Below are 25,224 nucleotides of genomic sequence, written 5' to 3'. Positions count from 1 at the left end.
CAGTGTCCTTTATTAATAGTGCTTTCTTTAAAGCATTAAAGAAAAGAAGTGCAGAATATCACTGACGAGCGTTCATCTCCTCATTTGGTTTCAAGAACCACTTCTTGTCAAGTGGTCTTGTTGCTATGGTTTCGCACAAAATTTTAAATCGCAGCGTAGGCATTCTACTCACTGTGTGTATTGAGTAGTGCATGCAGTGTGCTCACATTCTCGTAATTTTACAGAGAGTCGGGGCAAATTCCACCAGAGAGCTCTCACGAAGGCTCTGCCAAATTAGCCTAGCTGGAAAAGTAAAAGTTAGCCCTTGAAATTCCAATAAGGTCCTGTGAAATGGTTGGTGAGGTAAATAGTAAACCCAGAAATTGTTTCTCTGTAGAATATGTATGTCTGTATGTACTATGCATGCATGTCCACATGAGTGGTTGCGTGTATAAATATGATAAATATGTGTGCAAACAGATCATCATTCAGTTAAAGGAAGAGGAATGACGCTATGGATATTTCAACATTGTTTGGGCATTGCAGTGGCTGATTATTGTTGAAAACCTGCAGTTAAACAACACCACAGTTCTCAAAATCTAGTATAGCAGACTGGAAGCCACATTTTCTTTTGTAAATACTGGTAGGATTGGTGTTACTTGTCCAAACAATGAAAAAATCAGATCAAGGACTTTTCATGATTGAATGGGCATGTATATGATATGATCACTCATCCAGTGTACAGTCTCATTCACACACAGCCTCCGTACACCAATGCCTGTTGTGTTTATTGGTGTATATGACATAGAGGACCACACTTATCATTTTACCCTGGGGTTAAGTCTATGCTGCCAGTTCAACACATGTAAAGCTTTAAACAGGGACTAATTTTGCTTTACAAATTTGAACAGCATTTTTGGTCATAAGAGAAAAGCTTTCAACTATAAAGTAATGTACAGTACTACGTAAAAATATGCTAAACAAAACACTTTATGCATAGCAGTCTTTCAAAAATGTGGAGCAAATTACGATGCGATACCAGGAAAATGATTCCCTGTAAATGTAATAAATATATCGCAGAAACTATGTGCATATATTCTTCTGCGCTGTCATTAAGATCCCCTGAAATGCTTGAAAACAAGCGAAAGTGTTATGGATATTATTGTAAAAGATTTTTAGTCCAATTTTTAAACGTTTCTAATAACAGGTTGAAGGTAATTATAGAGCGAGCAAGATGAATATGACAAATGATATCTTTACTCCTCTATTCTTTTTCTGTGAGTTCTGTTTTTTTTCTAATCTTTGGACACAATTAGCACTGTTTAGAGTAGAAAGTATCATGTACGTCAAAAGAAACATTATGGCCCAAATTATCACAAAGTTGGTTTTGAAAACCCATAGTTGAATCCTGTACATATTCCGCTTAGTTTTGCTTGTATCGGGCACGTGTATAAGAAAGGTCCAATGCTGATGCCGGCTTTTGTCACAGTGCACCAAATTGACTCCTGTTACCATGGTTAGATTCCTGTACATGTATGGTATTTTATTCACGAGTCCACTATTTGAAGAGTAGACTTATAAATTCAAAATAGTGGACTCATGAATAAAGAAGCGTGGATAACCATGGCAACTGGCGCCAATTTGTCACACTGTGACAAAAGCGCGCATCAGCCTTTGACATTTATTCATATGTGCAGTAAAATAATTTATACAGGAAACCTGCATAAAGCTTGGACTCAGCCGTGGGTTTTCAAAACCACCTTTGTGAATTTGGGCCAACATCCCTATCATGTGATATCACATCACACCCGTTTACATAAATGCAACACCAAGTTTTATTCTAAATCAGTGCTTGATGCCTCATTTGTGATGCTTAGAGTTAAGGCATGCAATTAAGTAGAATTGCTATCTGTCTTTCGATGATAGACTCCATTATCAGGTTGCCATGGTTACAAGGTGTAATCATCAGAGGAACTGTGCTTTAAAATACCTTTAGCTTATGGCAAAAGAAACCTTTTAGTCTCATTGGTCTGGGCAATCAATTACTGTGCCTTAATTGTGATTTGTCTGCATATAGCAGAGTGAGACTATAGGCGCCGTTTTTCCAACGGCGGCGGCGTCAACATCAAATCCTAACCAATGGTTAAGTTTTTGAAATGACAGCATAACTTAGAAGGTATATGAACCTAGTTCATGAAACTTGGCCATAAGGTTAATCAAGGATTACTGAACATCCTGCCTGAGTTTCATGTCACATGACCAAGGTCAAAGGTCATTTAGGGTCAATGAACTTTGGCCAAATTGGGGGTATATGTTGAATTACCATCATGACTTTGAGGGTTTATGGATCTGATTCATGAAACTTGGACATAATAGTGATCAAGTATCACTTAACATTCTGTGCAATTTTCAGGTCACATGATTACGGTCAAAGGTCATTTAGGGTCAATGAACTTTCGCCAAGTTGGAGGTATTTGTTGAATTACCATCATAACTTTAAAGGAATATTGGTCCAGTTCATAAAACTTTGACATACAGTAAGAGTAATCAAGTATCACTGAACATTCTGTGCGCACTTCAGGTCACATGAACAAGGTCAACTAACTTTGGTCATAATGGGGGTATCTATTGAATTACCATCATAACTTTGAAAGATAATGGATTGAAGTCATGAAATGTGGACTTATATTTATAGTTGTTTTCAAACTCAGCAGTATATTAAATGGCATAATAGTTCCAGAGCCCCCTATTAATTTTTTTATTTAGTTGTGACGCATAGTTATCATGTTATAATTCAAATGTCCCCCCTCCTGGAATATGATTGAAAAATGTTTGCTTTAATCAAATTCAAATATTTGTTGCCACCCTTTTACATGTATCTCACCAGACGATCGAATTGTCTGGTCTGATATTTGTCTCGCCTGCATGATGGACATGAATAGGGCAGCAAATATGAATACTTATTGTGATCCTCGGCTATAAAAACCATGTACCGATATATTATCCCCAATGTATAGTCAAAGTACATGTAGACATTATTTTTTATTTTTCTTGTGCATGTACCACCTTTTTCAACTAGGACTAACAGAATGAAAATAGGGGAATAAAATATTTATTAGGGTTTGTATTTTTATGTACCTTTTCCAAGGATGGTGGTCGGTTAGATACAGAAAACCCTCTTTTTTTAGAGCATTAATAATGGCAGAGTTGGATGGGAGTAATGGAAGGAACCCCTCTTTTGTATAGCATTAACAGGGAAGTTCACCCTGACAATTGAACATTCTTGGGACTTGTATAATTCAAAAGATTCCATTATTATAAGACAGAGTTTGAGTTTACTCTTCATAATTGACTTGAGAGGATTACGTCAATAAGCAAGAAATTATAAAAAAATATTTATAATAAACAATACAATATAAAATCTGCCATTATTAAAGTGTAGTTAACCTTGAAGAGAAGTTCTTTGTAAAAATAGCAGAAAAAATGAAAAATATTGGCGAAGGTTTGAGAAAAATCCATCAAAAGAATAAAAAAGATATTAGAAATTTCATTATTTGATTTCTGACGTCATATGCAAGCAGCTTTCTTACATCGCGTATGGTAAAAAGTAATCAAATGTCATTTTCTCAGAAAATGTTAAATGGTTTTTACTGTACTGCAGTATGTATTCACACAAACCTGTTCCTAAGGAGAAAACAAAACTAAGTCATCACGAACCATTGAAAAATGGAAATTTATGAATTTTATATTACATAACTTATGGGGCAGCTGCTCGTTTATGATGTCACAAATCTAAAATTTAAGCTTGAAATATATTTAGTGGATTTTCCTCAAACCTTCACCTTTATTCTTTAATAATTTTTTGTCCTATTAAAAAAAAATCTTCAAGGTGAACTTCCCTTTAATAATGGCAGATTTGATATTGTATTGTTTATTGTAAATTTTGTAATAGTTTCTTGCTTATTAACATCATTATCCTCTTGAGTCAATTATGAAGAGTAAACTCAAACTCTGTCTTATACTGATGGAATCTTTTGAATTATACAACTCCCAAGAACGTTCTGTAATCTGATTGGCCCAAATGAAATGATATTCAGCGAATTGCACTCTGATGTCATACATGTACCAAATGTCCTATCCTGCACTCTCACGTCAGAGTGCAGGATAGTGGAATTGTCTGATGTTGTCTAGAATTTAGATCAAATATATCATCCGGGACAACTCAGTAACATGGGGAGGGGGGTTGTATAAAACAAACAATGCACGATGAACTCTGTGCTCGACTCGCCAAATTGATATACTGCTCTCGGTCCTGCGGACCTCGGTGCACTATATCCATTGGCTCTTCTCGCACATCGTTTATTATTTGGCCCTGCCTGCACGCGCTTATGTGCATTATTTGTTTATTAATGTAGTTTGATGAATTGTTTCCTATTATTTCCTAGACCCTGTGGAGACGTGTTCCACCGTTGGTTGTGAGAACGGAGGGACCTGCAATGGAGGAGTGTGTGAATGCACTGAATCGTACACAGGAGATTTCTGTGAATCTGGTTAGTATATACATATTTTCCGCACATTGTAGGCATAGGGACTTTCACACAGGAAATTCAACACTCTACACTGCACCACAGTAGTGATTGAATTAAATCACGAGGGTGACAATAGGGCAACGCCACATATTTGATACAAGCGTTCAGTTAATGGTGTTATTTCAACACTCAACGGTATTATCGTATGATTTCGATCATGTTTTATTTCATCCTAATTTAGATTTCGAAATTGAAATGTAGCTATAACTTTTGGGAATTTTCATGCAGTGGAAATTCAGCACCGTACACTATTATGGTGATCAAACTACTCCACTGGTGTGCATGTATATAGGACCACACCAATGTTTTGACACCAGTGTTGAATTAATGGTGTTATTTCAACACTCAAAGGTGTGATCCCATATTTTTTAACCTTTTATTCTCACAGGTTATCTCAAAAAGTAGAATGCAGCCAACTTTAGGGACTTTTCGCAAGGAGGAAAGTAAAAAAATGTGCACTGAAAGTATGATGGTGTTCAAGCTACATCACCGGTGTACTTATATAGAGGACTATGCCAATCTAATATACAAGTGTATAATTGATGCAATTATTTCAAAGGTGTTATGATGTTCAAACTGCATCACTGGTGTCCATATTGAACACCAAACCCAGCTTATATACAAGTGTATTATTAATGGAGTCATTTCAAAGGTGGTATCACATGTTGCTTTCATCTTTCTTTCTTTCCCATGTCATATCTCAAAAGTAGAATGTGGCTAAACTTTAAGGACTTTTCACACAGAGGAAATTTAACAGGGTACACTGAAAGTACACTCCGTGGAATAGTTTTTACACTGCTTAGTTCTAGGTGATCATGGACATAAACTCTAGATTTCCAAAGGGAAAGTTCACCTTGTTGTAAGATTACCACAAAAAATGATATAAAAAAATTGGTAAAGGTTTGAGGAAAATACATGAAAGATTAAGAAAGTTATTAATATTAAGTTTTTGATCTGTGGCATCATATATAACGTCATAAATCAGAAACTTATGACAAAAAATGTGACCAACAACCTCCAAATCATCAATAGATTTTAATATCTTAATATTTGATTGATTTTCTTCAAAGCTTCACCAATATTTTTCTGGTATTTTTAGAACAAATTTTTTGTGAAAATGCACTTCCTCTCCAACGGTCTATAGTTTGTGATAGACCTAACATTTTTTTTTTTTTTGGGGGGGGATGTCTGGGATATGGCAAGGATATTGCTGATTGCTGAAATGAAGCTGAACTAGTCTCTAAAACCATCAATAAGTTACCAAGGAAGTTTCTCTGTAAATGGCCAAACCACTAGTTATTTGGTCTTCATAAAGCAAATATGCGAAAACTAATTACTCTGAAAGAGTAATTATTCTTCATTTTGTCCAAATCTAAATTTGCGAAGTTGAAGAAAATTTTAAATACTAAAGTTTTTCTTCTTACACCATTTTTGTCTCACCTGCGAAGCAGAGTAAGACTATAGGCGCTGCTTTTCCGACAGCAACGGTGGTGGTGTCAACACCAAATCTTAACCTAAGGATAAGTTTTTGAAATGACAGCATAACTTAGAAAGCATATGGACCTACTTCACAAAACTTGGCCATAAGGTTAATCAAGTATTACTGAAAATCCTGCCTGAGTTTTGAGTCACATGACCAAGGTCAAAGGTCATTTATTGTCAATGAACTTTGGCCAAATTTGTTGACCATCATAACTTTAAAAGTTTATGGAACTGATTCATGAAACTTGGACATAAGAGTAATCAAGTACCACTTCGCATCCTGTTCGAATTTCAGGTCACATGATCTAGGTCAAAGGTTATTTAAGGTCAATGAACTTTAACCGAATTCGGGGTATTTGTTCAATTACCATAATAACTTTGAAAGTTTATTGGTCTAGTTCATAAAACTTGGACAAAGAGTAATCAAGTATCACTGGACATCTTGTGCGCATTTCAGGTCACATGACTAAGGTCAAAGGTCATGTAAGGTCAATGAACTTTGGCCAAGTTGGGGGTATTTGTTGAATTTCCATCATGACTGAAAGTTTATGGATATGATTCATGAAACTTGGACATAAGAGTAACCATAATGCTGAACATCTTGTCCGAGTTTCAGGTCACATGACCTTTCAAAGTTTTAGATATAGTGTATAAAATGTGGATATAGGGGTAATCGAGTATCACTGACAAGTTTTAGGTCACATGATCGAGATCAAATGTCAATAAACGTTGTATTGTATCATACATGAATGTTGTGTTTTGTGAGTAATTATTTTATAGTAGTTTTCAAAGTCAGCACTGCTGCTATGTTAATCGCGTGATGCAGGTGAGACCGCCAGAGGCATTCCACTTGTTGATTGTGCCAGGTAGAAAAGGCAGAGGTAAGAGGTTAAAAGAAGCTTCGAACCTTTTTGAAGACTTCTTGGAAGTTTCACAGACATTTCACAGTGACAGTGTGCACATCTCATGCTTGAGTAGACTCAAACTTCAGACCTTGTGATCTCCTTATTTGACAGGTTATATCATTTGAAAGCTTAGGATGTGCTTTAACAGGCCTTATAAAATGTCCTAATTGTATCCCCTGAACAGAGTTCGGGGGATACTATGGATTTGGCCTCGTAAATAAAGAGGCCTTAATAGGAGGAAATCATAATTTGAAAGCAAATTTTCGGCATTATACTCCTATGTATTAAGATCGCATGCTCGATGTTTAATGAAAATCATAAGTCAGAAAAATTTGGAACCAGTGGGATTCGAAACTGCCATCTACTGCTTTCCGGGCAGCGACTTAACCACCAGGCTATTCTGGTTCACGGCTAAATCACGATGAACTGGAATTCATATACCCTCGATCCTCTTCTTTCTGACTCATTAATATGCATAATATGCAAATGTAGTCCGCCCTGGACAATAGATAGTAAATAAAGAGGCCTTAATTGGAGGAAATCATAATTTGTAAACAAATTTTTTGGCCTCGTCTCGCCGCTTCTGCCGCTGCAGAGATTTCCTTGTGAGCGCATTATCAACCGCATTTCTTCTCTGATCATCTTCAAATTTGGCTTGAAGGTCGAGTATGGTATAGTGAAGCTGCCTATCGATTAAAGTGTGGGCGTAGACAACGTTGCCATGGTAACAAGAGTTTTTGGTGGAAATAGCAGATATGTCCTTGTGAGCGCTCTACCAGTTGCATTTCTTTTCCGATCATCTTAAAATGTGGCATGAAGGTCCATTATGGTAAAGCGGAGCCACCTATTGATTTTGGGTGGGGGGAGAGTTTGTTGCCATGGTAACAAGAGTTTTTGTTGAAATAGCAGAGATGTCATTGTGAGTGCTCTACCAGCTGCATTACCTCTCCGATCATCTTCAAATGTGGCATGAAGGTCCATGATGGTAAAGCGAAGCCGCCTATTGATTTTGGTGTGCGCAGAGACTTTGTTGCCATGGTAACAAGAGTTTTTGTGGAAATAGAAGAGATGTCCTTGTGGGCACTCTAAAATTTGCATTAATTCTCTGATCATCTTCAAATGTGGCATGAAGGACCATTATGGTAAAACAAATGTGCCTTTTGATTTTAGTGTGGACGGAGACATCGTTACCATGTTAACATGTTTAGTGGAAATAGCAGAGATGTCCTTGTGAGCACTCTACTAGCTGCATTTCTTCCCTGATCATCGTCAAATGTGGCATGAAGGTCCATTGCGGTAAAGCAAAGCCACGTATTGATTGTGGTGTGGCGGGGACTTCGTTGCCATGGTAACAAAAGTTTTTGTGGAAATAGCAGAGATGTCCTTTTGAGCTCTCTACCAGCTGCATTACTTCTCCGATCATCTTCAAATGTTCCATAAAGATCCATTCTAGAACAAAGCCGCCTATTGACTTTAGTGTGAGTAGACACATAATTGCCATGGTAACAAGTTTTGTGGAAATAGCGGAGATGTCCTTTTGAGCACTCTACCAGTTTCATTTCTTCTCCGATAATCTTCAAATGTGGCATGAAGGTCCATTGCCGTAGAGCAAAGCCACGTATTGATTGTGGTGTGGGCGGAGACTTTGTTGCCATGGTAACAAGAGTTTTTGAGGAAATTAGCAGAGATGACCTTGTGAGCGCTCTACCAGTTGCATTTCTTCTCCGATCATCTTCAAATGTGGCATGAAGGTCTATTAAGCAAAGCTGCCTATCGATTTCGGTGTGGATGGAGACATCATTGCCATGGTAACAAGAGTTTTTGTTGAAATAGCAGAGATGGCCGTGTGAGTGCTCTACAGGCTGCATTTTTTCTCCAATTATCTTCAAATTTGTCATGAAGGTCCATTATGGTAAAGCATAGAGGCCTAATGATTTTTTGAGTGGGTGGAGACATGGTTGGCATGGTAGCCATATTACTTGTAAGTTCTGCTGTTTTTCCAGTTTGTCATAACAGTTGGTACACAGAAGCAATATTAGAAGGTGAAGCGAAGATGCCTATTATTTTGGTGGGGGGTCTTACTCTTAGGGATAGGTTTACAAAATATATCCAGATTGCTCTATAATTGTATTCCCCAACAGGTGATACTGGACAATACTTAGGTTCTGCAGAGTCATGCTGCTACGTCATGTTATTGTCATCAAATTTGGTACCCATGTATGCACAATGAGAGCAGGGTCATTTTCGCCATGATAATTGTATTTATTTGTCAAATTTCTGTGTGAGCTTTATATATTGCAATGACGGATGACGCGATGGGTTTGGGGGATACATGTGCTCGGCCGTGCGACCCGCCGAACATCTCTAGTTTATTTTGAAAACTTAGTGTTGGTTTTGGGTGATTGGTCACATATGAATGGTTATGCTAGTGTGAACAAATGATGCTGCCATCACCATCAAGGCCCCTACTTATGAACATTAAAACTCTTAACATAAGATATTTTCTTCTTGATAAACAGCTTTCTGCGGAACAGATATCTGTTACAACGGAGGTTCATGTATAGGTGCTGGAACATCCTCTTATTGTTTTTGTGGCCTAGATTTCACTGGAGTATTTTGTGAGAATGGTAAGACTTTGTTAACATGATGGGAAAATACCATGGAAATGTTTAATATAAAAATATGTTAACCCTATCTAGGCCGGGGTATTTTGGGAGTTCATATGGCCGGGGGGGGGGGGCTTCCCAGGCCCCCTTTTAGGAACTCGGCCATCGGCCGCGCAATCGCGCTGCAAATTGGCACGTAGGTTGCCTGGGACATAATCTACAAGATCTTATAGTAATTTATTTCATGCGAATTGCTATTAAGTGATTATGCTAATTTATGCGTAATTAGTGGAGCGTTGTGGCCCAGTGGATTAGTCTTCGGACTTTGAAACAGAGGGTCGTGGGTTCGAATCCCAGCCATGGCGTAATTTCTTTCAGCAAGAAATTTATCCACACTGTGCTGTACTCAACCCAGGTGAGATGAATGGGTATCCGGTAGGAAGAAATTCCTTGAATGCTTTGAGCGCCTAGGCAGCCCAGCTAAAGCCGGTTAATAATAATAGCAGGGCCCGCTGTGAGAACAGTTTTTGGAACTGAAGCGGCTTCCCTGGGTATATATACCTATATTATTATTATTAGTAGTAGTAGTATGCGAAATCATACATTTTCCTCTAACTCCCTAAATAAAGCTCCAAATGTACTAATTCTTGGTACAGAAACTTTTTGTGGTGTTCTTAGCAAGTGTACATGAAAAAAATTGCGATATCAAATCATTTTGTTATGTATTATATTGTTTTTTTGCAATTTCTTATGTATATCCTTGTTTTTTGACCTATTGTTTTCATTTTTTTTTTCAATGAAATTTGTTGGGGACTCTTCTGTGATCATAAAAAGCATAAAATAAATTCATTGAGACCAGCAAAACTAAAAATAATCATGCATTTATGAATTTTGGTTGAAAACACAATTTGCATTAACTTTGTACACGAAATCAAGTTTTTGAGCAATTTTTGGTATGACATGCTCTTACATAATGTTGCATAATTTCGGAACCACGTACCCAGGTGACGCAAAATTGGTCTCAAAAGTTGCTCAAGACTTGAAAGTAAAAAGTCTGCGAGCGGTGAGGTCAAAAAATTTCTCACGGCGAAAATATCGCGCGATTTGTTGAGTGGGGCCTCCGAGGCCCCCCCGGCCTAGATAGGGTTAAAAACGGGATGGGGGGGGGGGTCACAAAATGCTAAGTGTGACTTAAGTTGCTTGCAGTATTATAATTATGCACCTTCCCATTAGCAAGATACTACTGAGAAAATCAAATAAAAAAAAACTATCAATGAAATTACGAGTCAAATATTCTGTGCTCGTCAAAACAAAAAGTTCTAAAAAAAATGTGACCAACCACCCCCAAATCATCAATAGATTTTAATATCTTTATCTTTCATAGATTTTCATCAAAGCTTTACCAATATTTTTCTGGTATTTTTAGAACAAATTTTTTGTCGAGATGCACTTCCCCTCTAACGGTCTAAAGTTTGTGATAGACCTAACATTTTTTGGGGATGTCTGTGGCAAGGATATTGCTGACATGAAGATGAACTAGGATCCAAAACTATCAATAAGTTACCAAGGAAGTTTCTCTGTAAATGGCCAAACTATTAGTTATTTGGTCTTCATAAAGCAAATATGAGAAAACTATTTTTCTTCATTTTGTCAATATTCAAGTTTGCGAAGTTGGAGAAAATTCAAAATACAAATGTTTCGCTTTTGACCCATTTTTTATTGTGCCTGGTAAAAATGGCACATGTAATTATGGCAGGGGCAAGAACAGTAGAGGTAGAAAAGGCTCCGAACCTTTTTGAAGACTTCTTGGAAGTTTTACAGACATTGCACAGTAACTGTGTGCACATCTTATGCTTGAGTAGACTCGAACTTCAGACCTTGTGATCTTATTTGGCAGGTTGTATCATTTGAAAGCTTTTACAGGCCGTACAAAAACATCCTACTTTATTTTGGCAACTTAGTTTTGGTTTTGGGGTGATTGGTCACATATGAATGGTTGTGCTAATGTGAACAAATGATGCTGAGTTCACCATCAAGGCACATACTGATGAACATTAAAACTCTTAACATAAGATATTTCCTTCTTGATAAACAGCTTACTGCGGAACAGATATCTGTTATAACGGCGGAACATGCGCAGATGCTGGATCATATTGTGTTTGTGGCCTAGATTTCACTGGAGCATTTTGTGAGGATGGTAAGACTTTGTTAACATGATGGGAAAATACCATGGAAGTGTTTGATATGGAAATGTGCTAAGAATGGGAAGGGGGTGGTTCACAAAATGCTAAGTGTGACTTAAGTTGCTTTGCAGTAATGCACCTCTTATTAGTAAGATACTATTCAGAAGATCCTTAAGAAAACTATCAATAAAGTTGCGAGTCAAATATTATGTGCACATTAGGCCTTTACCCCTTGCCTACAGGGACAGTTCTAGGCCCCATCTTACAAAGAGTTGCTATTGATCCGATCAATCACAACTATGGATGGCCAGCAGCATCACCATCTACTTTGCATGTTTGTTCATAATATTTTTCTAACAATGATGTCTATTCATGCATTCATTGTTTTCCTGAAAGTTCTGTGTTTTCTCTTTGTGTATAAAGGACATAGTGCAAATTTCCTGTAGAAAAATTTTACACTGATGGATTTCCATAGAGTTATGAATGATTGGATCAACCGTGACTCTTTGTAAGCTGAGGCCCTGGTGGTCCCTATAGAAAGCCCGTCGGAATTACAGACTTTGTATTCAAATGCGTCTTTTGCTGCAAGGACCATGGAAGGGTCGCTTCATCGTTTATTCTCACATGTTTCCCATTGACAAAGAAATGGGAAACGCTTGAATGGTGCATCAGGGAAAGACACCTTTTGCATTATTATTGGATATCTTCGGTTGAAAAATTATGGCTCGGACTTTTCAAAAGGTGGCTAGAGCCGGTCTTTAGGTCAACCCTAAATACCCCAATTTCTCTTGTCACCCTTCTTTTCAGTAATAATTCCTATTTAAAGACCTACCTTTGTGCTTTACCATGACTAATAATAGATATTGTACTAATTCGGTATTCTCTTCAATTTAATTTTCTTGATGTACATGATATTTCCAGTAACTAATACAGTAATTTTATTGTACACTCTTATTTTTGTATTCCTTTTTCTAATTTGCATGACTAGTAACACAATTCTTTATAATTCAGCATTGTTTTCAATTCATTTTTCAATATTTACAGGATATTCCCAGTTATATGTTCAGTCACTATACTGTACACTTGTATTTTTATATATTTTTCTAATGTGTATGTTTCATAATATATTGTACTAAATTGGCATTCTTTTCATTTTTCTTTATTAATATGTGTGTGGTATTTACATTTTCAGTCATTTTATTGTATACTTGGTATATGTATTATATCTAATTTTGTCATGTCTAGTAGAACAATCCAATAATGAGTATTGATTAGAGGTGCATGGGGGGGGGGTATCGGGATGTATAAAAACTTTCTTATAGACTTTGTACAACAACTGATAACAAATCAAACCCCTCCTCCCATTATCAGCCGTGACAAAAATATCCCAAGGGATTTACAAGTAGATCCTCAACACCACTCTAATGCTTGATTCAGCAGACAAAATTCAACACCGGCAATAAAACTTCCGGAGAAACGTCATATTTTCACAGGTCGAGTTGTCACAACACCAGCGTCATTTCAAGTATGGTATTGCTGTTATTTCTATCTAGTCAAACCATTGTCAAAGTATGAAAACGTTTATGCTTTTAACAGTCATTTGAACAGCATTTAAATTTTTGACTTGGCCCTCCTATGTCCCCTTAAAGGTATTGTTTAACTTTGTGAGCAGCAGATTTAAAAAATTCTCAAACCAAGATGAAACATGTGCACAAGTGCATGTATGAGAACTAATAAACCCTGAAAACAACCATTATTGAGAATGAAAAGCCAAAACTACAAGGCAAACCCCGATTTTGTAAATAGGTGTCTTATAGACGCCTAAATAGTACACATAAGTGTATGGGACGAAATTAAGAAGGTGTTTCTGGTCACTTTATACTTCAATTTTTGAAGCACTAAATAATTATTTTCGAACGCAATTTTTTCTGGGCTTCATTTTTGTAACATATCAGGACACAGGTGACAAGTGTGACCTTCCAGCTCAGATTTTTTAAAAGTCAAACCAATGTTAACCAATCACTTTAAGTATGTAACACATTCTGTTTTCTCCTCTTCCCTCGATCCTCTGTGAAGACCAATGGTCCTTTAAGAATCTCATCAGTGCATTTCACTGATGAATTTGAATCTCCATAAGATATTTCTTTCTAAAAACAGCCATATGTGGATCAATGATATGTTACAACGGCGGGGTGTGTTCAGAGTCTTTTCTCGTCTGTGAGTGTCCTGAGGGCTTCACTGGAATATCTTGTGAGACTGGTAAGGCTTTGTAAACATAGTGGAAATAAACATGGAATGTAATTTCACAGTGTCTTGAAACCGGGAGGGAGGGATCGTGGGAGGGAGGGATCCTTTCAAACTGCTTTTTAATACTCTTTAAACTTTTAGTCACAGAAAAGATAATCCTTTCAAACTGGGCTTTTTATGTAATCGTGAAGATTTGTGAGACATAAAATTAAAAAATGAACTCATTGTGGGGAGAAACTTATTTTGGATTGAACTTGTCTCATAGTATTGTCCCACTGCTCATGATATTTGTCATAAACTGTGTCTTTGGGTAAAGATGTGTGTGACTTTCTATTTCCCTAACGTATTGTAGCATGTGTTGTCACAGTAACTTCATATTCCTTGGGTGTTTTTCACCTTCAGTGATTTTTCTGAATTCTTATTATTTTATTATCATTTTCTTATTATCATTATCATCAATATCAGGTGGTCTTTGATATTTAGGAGAGCTGACCTTCTAATTTAATCAGAATTTTTGTTCTTTAAGTATTTTTGAGACCAAGTTTTATCAAATCTCAAAATTGTCCTTATCACTTACTATCCTTTTACGCCATAATAAGAGGTCACTTTTGACATGTGCTAGACCATTTCAAGGTCATCAATACATGTTGGTGTCATCCATGAGCCGCATTGAACAATTCTATAAATTGACCATATCGCAACCAATCATCAAAATCCTTTATATTTGCATCACATTAATTTCATGTCAAGTGTCGGTAGGTCATCATCACAGGTCAGGAAAAAGGTCATGACCTGTACATGCATCAATTTTTGTTTAAAAGCTTTGAAATTATCCATGAACAATGAAATATTTCAATTATTCTTTTACAGCACTGCATTGATTACATAATTCTGATCAGCTATCCATATACAACCATTAGTCAAGGAATTAACATCCATGAAATATCAAAGTATACATCGATCAGCCTGTGGTATTCTCATAAATCAAGGCTTAAATATGCCTGTAGATGAAAATTTCATTGTAGCTCTGATCTACAGATCAAATAGGGATCCCCTTTTCACATTCGGATAGAATAAGAATTTTTTTTGTATCCCCTGAACAGAGTTCGGAGGATACTATGGATTTGGCCTTGTCGCGCCGCGTCCGCTGCCGCAGCAGAGATTTCCTTGTGAGCACTCTGTCAGCTGCATTTCTTCTCTGATCATCTTCAAATTCGGAATGAAGGCCAACTAGCGAAGCCGCCTATCGATTTTGGTGTGGGCGGAGGTCACATGGTAAGGTCAAAGGTCATTTTCAGGTCAACATTAAAGTTTACATGCAAGACTCTTATGACACCTAACTTTGCAACTGTAAGTCACTTTTCAACCAAACTTGGATGGTAGATGGACTTGGGGGACCTGCATGCTATGCTGCAGTCTGAGGTCAAAGGTCATTTTCAGGTCAACGTTGGAGTTTACATGCAAGACTCTTTCTCCGCATCCATAAGTCACTTTTCAACCACACTTGGATGGTAGATGGGCTTGGGGGACCTGGATGCTAGGGTCATTGTCGCCATGATAATTGTATTTATTTGTCAAATTTCTGTCTGAGCTCTATATATCGCAATGACGGATGACGTGGTGGGTTCGGGGGATACATGTGCTCGGCTGCGCGACCTGCCGAGCATCTCTAGTTATCATTGTTTTTATAAAATTTTATAAGTTTGATTTAAAATCTAATTGTCACTAGTATTGTCATTATTATTGTTATTATAAGTTTTTTATCATGATTATTATTGTTATTATCATTTGATCATGATTATTTCCAGTTTATTTTCATTGTAATATGACATCAATTTTTCTTATGACAGAACTGTGCTTGGGGTACACATGCCAAACATACTACCCTAATATAACATGTATTCCTGACGATTGGATATGCGACAATGAAACTGATTGCATTGATAGTAGCGATGAAGTAGGTTGCGGTGAGTTTTCAACTTCACATGATTAACGACTCCACATGCTGCATCTGTTTTCAAACTTTGATTGATAAAATTTGTAAAATTCATTCTTGTGAATTTGAAATTTTGGCGACACTTTACTATGGAGAAATAAAGGCATATTCTGGAATTCGCTTGGCTTGATTTGGTTCTCTTCAAGAACAATCATGCTAATTGCCTCAATATTTTGTTCCCAATCTTTCAAATTTTGCAAGGTTAGAAATCAATCAGGCAGCTTGTCGTGTGGAAGAGCAACTACGAGCTCGGTGCCAGCTAATGTTCTAGGCCAGCAGAATGTTATGTAATTGGCCTTAGCATAGGCGGCGGAAGCAGGGGGGGGGGACGGGGGGACAGGTCCCCCCTAAACTTGTGGTTGGGGATGGTCCCCCTAAATTTTTGTTGATTACCTTTTTTTTTTTTGGCTTGTCAAATTTTTTATCTGTGTCCACAAAATTTCAGGTGGACCCCCCCTAATTTTTTTGGCTTCCGCCGCCAATTGGCTTTAGTATTGCTAGACATGGACCTATTGTAAGTCCATGGCCTGGAGAAGAAAGTGAAAAAATTGGTATAGACTAAATCAGGGTGATATAAGAATCAAATTACCTTGTATAAGTCTAGGACTTACCATTATTGAAAACCTGAAGAAAATGACGTTCCAGAGTTCAGTTGAATTCGTACTGTCCGAATCTTTACCACATTAAGTCCAATGGGCTCGCATGACAAACAAATTTCCCCATGGTTCGGCACTTGCATCCCCCTTCAGAGTAGCTATCAAACATTCATAAAACTGTCCTACTGTAAGAGAATACTCAAGGTAACAATCGTATAACGACTGTATAATGAACAAACAGCCCCCCGGGGCAAGTGCTATTATTGTGCCCCTTTCAAAGTGTATCATATTTATATATAAAGTGTGAATATATTTCTCTACATCTGCATTTAAGCCGATTTTTTTGTCTTCTTTCAATGTTCGTAATGCGCCTAACGCCCTCTACCTTCGTCTTTACGTCTATATGTGTATTATGACGGAATAAACCCATTTATAGACTTTGCCCTTTCGTAGGATGTATGCATTTAGATATAGTCTACACTATTTCAATACACATAGAACATGCCTATTTAGATGGGTAGATGGAATTTTCATTGCAGCTCTTCAGATCAAATAGGGGTCCCAATTTTGTCACATTTTGAATAGAAATTAATGTTATAACTTTTTTCATTAGTATAATTGTCATTATTATCATTATGTATAATTGCTGTTATCATGTCAATTATTATAATCATTTTGTCGTAATCATTTTCCATTTATTATCATTGTTATATATCATGGCATTTTTCCTGTGACAGAACCATGCCAGGGCTATGCATGCCCACTAATGTCCCCTTCCATTGCCCCACGCTGTATTCCTGACTATTGGGTCTGTGACGGTTTTAATGATTGCTTTGATGGTTCTGATGAATTTAATTGCACTGGTGAGTTTTCAATATACAAATAGCGAATAGGCATGAGTCAACGGTGCGAGATTTCGCATGATGTAAAAGCAGAAATATGCTCTATTCAACAAGGCGTAAGCTGAGTTGAATAGAGTGTCTCATTCTTTCACCGAATGCGAAATCTCGCACCATAGCACGAAAAAGAACATTCGCTATTTGTGTTGTACAACGCCTAGGAATTTTAGCGAAAATACGAAAAAACAAAGAGTTTTTCTGTGCAGTAATTTATGAGAAGGAAGCAAAAATATTGAAAGCGAAAAGCAAAATCCCACAAGCACACATGACCTTGGGCAGCATTGAGCATATAGCCAGCAGGCTTATACGGGTATTGCACCTTCATCTTTACTGAGCGCAATGAATTAAATCGTATTGTGACGTCACCTCCTAAAGCCGTGCAACGCTACATTTAGGACAGTACATTTTGGATAGTACGTCTTGTGTGCAACGGTATGAATGTTTGACATTCAGTCTCCCATTTGCTCACGTACAACAAGCTAAGTAGGCGTTGTACAACTCTGTATAATAAATGACTGTATTCAATATGCTGTGAGCGATTTCCAACTTGCAATTACAATGTTGTAAACTTTATTTAGATAAATCCAAAGACATCTTTAAAAACACTTCATTGATAAATCTATGTGGGAAGTGTACCGGTAGGCATTGTCCGGAACATGGATTAAAAAAAAAGAATAGTCTTGCTAATAAGTGCTATGATTCATCGCCCAGTCTTTCAAAGTTTGCCCGATTAATTATCAATCAGGTCAATTTTTTGATGGAAACACAATTACAAGTGGTGCCAGCCACCATGGTCTAGGACTGGAGCATTTATGTAATCAGTTTCCATATGTTTCAGAAAGAAAATACAGGAAATCGGTTTAGACTTGTGAAACAGAAGTTACTTTGAAACATTATTTCATGATGCAGGGTGTACTTGATTTATAGGGATCAAATTACCTGGTAAAAGTCTAGGACTTGAGGTATTGAAAAATTTGAAAACCTGAAGTAAATGATGATCCTGAGTTCAGTTTGCCGTGTTAATAGCAACAATGATATTGGTTGCAGTTTCATTATATTCTATCCAATTCCTTCTGAACAGAGGTGTGTTTTGTAGGCTTTTGTATGAATGGAGGAACGTGCCTGGCAGTGCCCTCCCTATCCTGCATTTGTCCGACAGATTTCACTGGGGAATTTTGTGAAGAAAGTAAGATATGATGAAATTAAACATACATAAATAACCTTCCATAAACCCACAAATTCGGATATTTTTATATTTCATTTTGCCCATGAAAAGTGGACTGATTACTAAGATTATACATAACTTGTTGAAACTGAACACTATTAATTCTATACTTCTAGTATTACTTCTACTACTATTATTCTACTACTACTACTACTACTACTACTACTACTACTACTACTACTACTACTACTACTACTACTACTACTACTACTACTACTACTACTACTACTGCTACTGCTACTACTACTACTACTACTACTACTACTACTACTACTACTACTACTACTACTACTACTATTACTACTGCTTCTATCACTGATACTCCACCTACTATTGCTAATGCCGCTACTTCTACTACTACTACTGCTGCTGCTACTACTTCTACTACTACTACTGCTACTACCATCACCACCACCACCACCACCTCTACTACTACTAGCACTGCTGCTGCTACTACTGCTACTTCTTCTACCACCACTGCTGCTGCTGCTACTAGTACTACTACTACTACTACTACTACTACTACTACTACTACTACTACTACTACTACTACTACTACTACTACTACTACTACTCCTACTACTACTACTACTACTACTTCTACTACTACTACTTCTACTACTACTACTACTACTACTACTACTACTACTACTACTACTACTATTACTACTACTACTACTACTACTACTTCTACTACTTCTACTACTACTACTACTACTGTTACTCCGAGTGCTGCAGCTGCTTATTGTTTTCACCTGTGTAAAGGATTTTTGTGTATGAAGCTTTTGCTCTGTGTATTATGTAACCATGATGCTTGCTATCATAATGGGATGACTGGTTAACATCATGCCTAAAATGTATCTTGCGACTGATCTTGAATTCTTAGATGGTGTAACCCTAAACAGAGCTTGGTGGCCTCATAGCTTGCATCGTATGAACCATAGTCATCAACAATTGACCGGTCAATTTTTTCCTTTGTTGTAAAAGTGGATTGATGACATTGCAGGTGTCTTGTTGTTTTGTCATCTTTCATGCACTGTGTGGTAGCTATCAGTGGTTTGAGGTGGATGGGTGATGATGCAGCAAAAAGCTTGGGATCAGGTGGGTGTTTCATAAAGCTGCTCGTAAGTTAAGAGCTACTTTAAGAACGACTGGTGATCCCTTCTTGCGGTAAGTGGTATATGGAATTGGCGATGGTTGAGCGCGTAAGAAAGGTTCACCAGTCGTTCTTAAAGTCGCTCTTATCTTACGAACAGCTTTATGAAATGGCCCCCTCGTATTGGATGGCTTAAGAGTAAATTAAGCGAAGACAAAAGATTGCATGGAAAGAAGTGAAGAAGGAAAGCTACTGGGTCGGCCTTAAAATAAGGAGGATGCTCAAGACATAAAGCAGTGGAAAGAGGGAGGGAGTTTTGTCATAGCGTAGGATTCAGTAACCCTTTTTGAGAGGGAATGATGATACTGCAAATGATCAAGTGATGCATTTGAGACTTCACTTGTAGTAGGGTCCCCGGGAGTTAGGGAGGGGTGGGTGTCTGGACACTTAGAAATTTTAGACGTTGGTGCATCGTGGCTCATATCAGACTAAAACACAATCACCCATCGCAAGGGGTGGTGATTCACGACTGAATGACTTGACACTGAATGCCTACTGCAATCGATCACAAGTGATGGTAAATGATTACCCGATTGCTAAGAAAGCATGAATGCTTGTATGAGCAGGCAGGCAGAGGACGGACGGCTTTAGGTTCCCTCCAAAGAACTTTGAAATGAGGATTAAAATGCCTTGCCAAATGGCACTAGCGCACCAAGTGGGAATCAAACGTGGGTCACTGGAATCCGAAAACCCCGCTCTGCCGACTGAGCTATAGCACCTCCCTGATATCCTGGGAGATTGATTAACCACTCTATATGCCATGCATAAAGCACTGCTTATATTTCAAAATGATTGCGTACCTCAGTTAAACAACACAATTACTCTGGGATTGCACGTATAATTTATCTTTTTTTTCTTCCCTGGGCTTGGGGTATGTCATTAAGTTAATTAAAAAAAATTTTGTTCAATTCTCATTTATGATGTGTGCTTTATATGCTTGTAATATAGACATGCAATATCGACCCATACAAGGAAAAAGCAATGTAAGAAATGATGTCATATTTTACCAAGGCCCACTTTAATTTCGAGAAACTGTTCTCCCACCCAGCAGGCTCAAGCCTGCTTAACATGATGATGATATTATTAGCCCCGCCTTATTTAGCACAGCTATTTTTTCGGATGCTCGGGCATTCAAGGAATTTCTTCCTACCCACTCACCTCACCTGGGTTGAGTGCAGCACAACCTGGGTTAGTTTCCTGCTGAAGGAAACCATGCCATGGTGGTTTGAAAGACGAAAGTCAAATCCACAAGATCATGACACCCCCACGTTGGTGTCTCTGACTGTCTTATAATAACAATGAACGTTGGTGATGGTGCAGTGTATTAAGATGTATATATTAACATCCTATCATCTTTTTATTGCAGAGACACATTCAATTATGATTGATTATCAATTGCAGAAGGGGATCACGTGCTGGTGAAAACCTTCCCATTTTTTTTTACGTGAGATTGCTGGTGAAGGCACAATCTTATTTTGCAGATCTATGTTACCATTGGCGAATCATGCTTTGTAAAGGACAGAGTTTTGGGCTTTTATAATCTGCATTTGCGGGACAAATTTAGTGGCGTATGAACATGTTTAATAATCTATTTTTATTTTCTAATGCTTCAAACATTTGTGAAGTTTGTTTATTCTAAGCCCATGAAGACATGTCTTCAACCAAAATGTTTTATGTCATTTATGTTTGTATTATTGGTGTACTAATCCAAATACCCTCTCACACTCAATTGTGATTTACTTGTTGTCTACTTTCATATATATGCCTTTGTGATTCTTGTTACATATATTTATATATATTTATCTGCCTATTTGTATATATTTATCTGCCTATCATACTCTAATATATCATGTAGTTATAATGGCATTATATCGTTATCTTTTTTATATATCTACCTTTGTAATTTGTAATTCTTGTTACATTGCTCTCTATATATCTATCTGCTTTTATATGTATGTATCATACTCTAATATTTCATGTACTTGTATGTACCATACTATACTATTGATAATTATCATGGCTTTAGGTTTACTGGATTGGACCTGATGTTTAAGAAATAACCCGTGGTGGTGTTCTTTATTAACTGCTTCTCCTTTTTTGTTTGATCCCTTTTCCATAATTCCTTTTATGCAGAGCATTAAATCAAGGTTTATGTGATTGTCATAGCTCTTGTAATGTGATGAGATGAATTGCACATTAAACAATTCATATGACTTATGATTGAGTTTTAAAAAAATTTTCCACAGAAATTGATTGTACAATTAATGGCTTCTTTTATTTTACAGGACAATTGTTAGACAATGTGTTTCATTGAAAAAAAAAAGATCTAAAGGCAAAGCTTGCTAATATTGGGACATACAACAATAATGTTTCCCAGGCAATGTTAAATTCTGGGGCCAGTCTTACAAAGAGTTGTGATTGATCTGATCAATCGCAGCTATGGACGCCCAGCAACATCAACATCTATTAACGTTTTTAAAAAATATTTTCTAACTTTGATGTCCATTCATTCATTGTTTTCTTGAAAATTCACGGTGCTCTATATGCTTACGCTTCTTTTTGTTTACAAAGTACATTGTGCAAATTTCTTGTAGGAAAAATTATGACACTGATAAATTTCCATAGAGTTACGATCGATCCAATCAATTGTAACTCTTTGTAAGACGGGGTTCTGGACTTGTATGCTCGCAGGACAAAATATATCTCAAGCGTGGTGATGAAATACTAGTAAATGTACAATAAATGATAGTAACCAGGCAGATATATTGGCCCTCTGTTCATTATATCTTACATTGATTTAATGCAAATATTTACCAACCCTCTACTCATTAATCATTTCTCTTTTTGCAGAATATCAAAGAAGTACGAAGTAATCTACCTATCATGTAAACGTAACTTCACCAAGGCAAATTAAGCAAATTTTTTATACATAAAAATCCCTATTTGGGTCCGAACAGTTTAATTGACATTCATATTCTTTTTATGAAAACTTCCTCATGCTTATAAAAATTACCTTTGTCCTCTTTCCTCTGCTTTGATATGGATTTCATGAAAGTATGTATGTGGTAGTGCGTGATCTGACCAATGCAGTGATGCATTTTATACCACAGATTATTTGGAATTTAAGTGTGATTTTTAGTCAGACTTCATTCTATGTGAAACCAACCCCTGGTCTTAAGAATTATGAAAGGTTAGTTTTTGCAAGTTTACTTGTGTCACAAAGATTTAAGTAATGAATTAGAGTTGCACTTAAATGCATACATATAAAAGGCATAACCGTAGGGATCAGATTACATGCCAAGAGAACGAGCACTACTGCGTATTAATAGGATTGCCTGTTGTGGGGTCCGTTGCAGAAAGAGTTGCGCTTAAACGCAAGCCAAAAAATCAATCGCAAGTCCAAAATGCACGCTGTTGATTGGTTGAAAATCAAGTTGCGCATGAATTTTAGTGTTGCGATTGATTGCAACTCTTTCTGCAAAGGGCCCCATATCATTTAAGTGTGACTCTGAGTCATACTCAAATCTTTGTGAAACACCCCCTTGATTTTGTTTTGCAGTTATCTCAATATCACCATGCACATCTGATGCCTGTCTTAATGGAGGGACTTGCGTGGAGATTCCTTCTTCTTCAACCCCTGGTCCTACTGCCGCTTCGAGTTCGTATTACTGTGAATGCCCTAGTGGCTTTGGTGGTGCCTTCTGTGAAAGTGAGTATCCCAATGACTGAGGTGAATTTGCTGACTGGTCTACTCCCGGGCCCCGTCTTACAAAGAGTTACAATTGATCCGATCAATCGTAACTGTTTGTAAGACGGGGCCCTGATTTGTCTAGTTTGTCGACGTTTGGTCTTATCCCATGTGGTCTAATCCTAGTTTGCTGAAACCTAGTTTGTCTACTAACCATTTAGTCTAATCACCAACCAGTGCATTTATCATTTGGTTTAATGTCCAGATCGCTGATTCACATTTTGTCTGATATCCACTTGTGGGGAGTTGCAAGAAACATGCACTCAATTGCAAGACTAATTTTGGTTCCTAAATCAATCATATGTCTTGCAATTAATTGCAAATTTGCTCCATGAAACAAGGAGTTTATTCTGATTTGCTATAACTCACGTTGATCTATCAATTGTAAAATTGCAACAGAAAATTTGCAATTGATCGCAAATATTTTCTTGAAACACCCCACTGTGAATGCCCTAGTGGCTTTGGTGGTGCCGACTGTGAAAGTGAGTACCCCAATAACTGAGGTGAATTTGCTGATTGGTCTACTCCCGATTGGTCTATGTTTGGTCTTATCCCATGTGGTCTAATCCTAGTTTGCTAGACCACTTAGTCTAATCACCACCCTGCCCATTTGTCATTTGGTTCAATGTCCAGATAGCTGATTCACATTTTGTCTAATATCCACTTGGACTATATTAGCATATTCTGGTAAGCTGAATTGTTTATGAATGAGATTTTCATTTGACTTGAAACAGAATGAATAACAGATGAAGTGCAAATTAGACCATCCAGGCTTTAGTCTTGAATGAGAATTACGTCAGATGTGTATAGGGTTACCAAGGGTGTGTTAAATCTTGATTTCCAAAGTTAAACAGCAACATGGAAAATGCAATTACAAAATGTGGATGTAATGTGAAACAAAGGTGTTTAATGCCCCCATTCCAGGTAGTGATAGTAAATGTCTTTCAGATCTTACGACCTTCAGCATCTCGAATGCAATGAAATACGACACTGAACACGTTTTAGTTTTGAATAGACAAAAGATTTGCCCTTGCAGTGGAAGTCTACACAAGCACGTGCCAGAATTAACCTTTCTTGTGATGGGTCAAACTGCGCAGTGAGCTGCATTTACGAGGGCGGGAACTTTAAAGACCATTTGTCTCTGAACGGTGCACCGCTGCTCATATTTGTGTTATTTTGAAAGTCGACATTGAACGTACACCAACTGTAATGCCTAGGTCACATAGCCCGGCCGATGAGGTTCCGATGAGCCAGCGATGCGATTTTAGCCGGACACCGCCGGACTCCCGTGGTCACCGGCCGGCGTTTGGGGCTAAAAACCGCATCGGTGGCAGCTCGGCGAAATTTAACTTAGGAGTTAAAAATTCGACGGGCTCTCACCGAGCTCCCTCATCGCAGCCCCATCCTTACCACAATCGGAATACGCATCGGCCGGTGTACGACCGAGTATCGGCCGGTGTCCCGTGCCAGTTTATGTTTATTGCCATATTTATTGTGTATGTGGTAACATCCAAGGTATGAAAACTAAAGTTCTGTCGTTGTCTTTATTGTTTTTATCTTTTTAACATCTTAGAGCAATAAACTGAGAACTCAAAAGGTAAAACAAAGTTAAT

At 37.5% G+C, this 25,224-nt stretch overlaps 1 protein-coding gene across 1 annotated transcript in view; it reads left to right on the top strand.

Moving 5' to 3' along the window:
• The first annotated feature begins 3,177 nt into the window (after positions 1-3,177).
• The window catches only part of LOC121419550 (fibroblast growth factor receptor 3-like), a 44,108-nt gene continuing 22,061 nt past the window's right edge, over positions 3,178-25,224 (top strand). The window contains exons 1-7 of the mRNA XM_041614005.1: positions 3,178-3,196; positions 4,425-4,529; positions 9,475-9,582; positions 11,657-11,758; positions 13,902-14,003; positions 15,842-15,958; positions 23,423-23,572. Of these exons, the coding sequence (XP_041469939.1) occupies positions 3,178-3,196; positions 4,425-4,529; positions 9,475-9,582; positions 11,657-11,758; positions 13,902-14,003; positions 15,842-15,958; positions 23,423-23,572 (703 nt within the window). The remainder of the gene's footprint in view (positions 3,197-4,424; positions 4,530-9,474; positions 9,583-11,656; positions 11,759-13,901; positions 14,004-15,841; positions 15,959-23,422; positions 23,573-25,224) is intronic.

This window comes from Lytechinus variegatus, chromosome 8 (genome assembly GCF_018143015.1).
Source record: "Lytechinus variegatus isolate NC3 chromosome 8, Lvar_3.0, whole genome shotgun sequence".
NCBI lineage: Eukaryota > Metazoa > Echinodermata > Echinoidea > Temnopleuroida > Toxopneustidae > Lytechinus > Lytechinus variegatus.
This window is presented reverse-complemented; position numbering and strand designations above follow the sequence as displayed.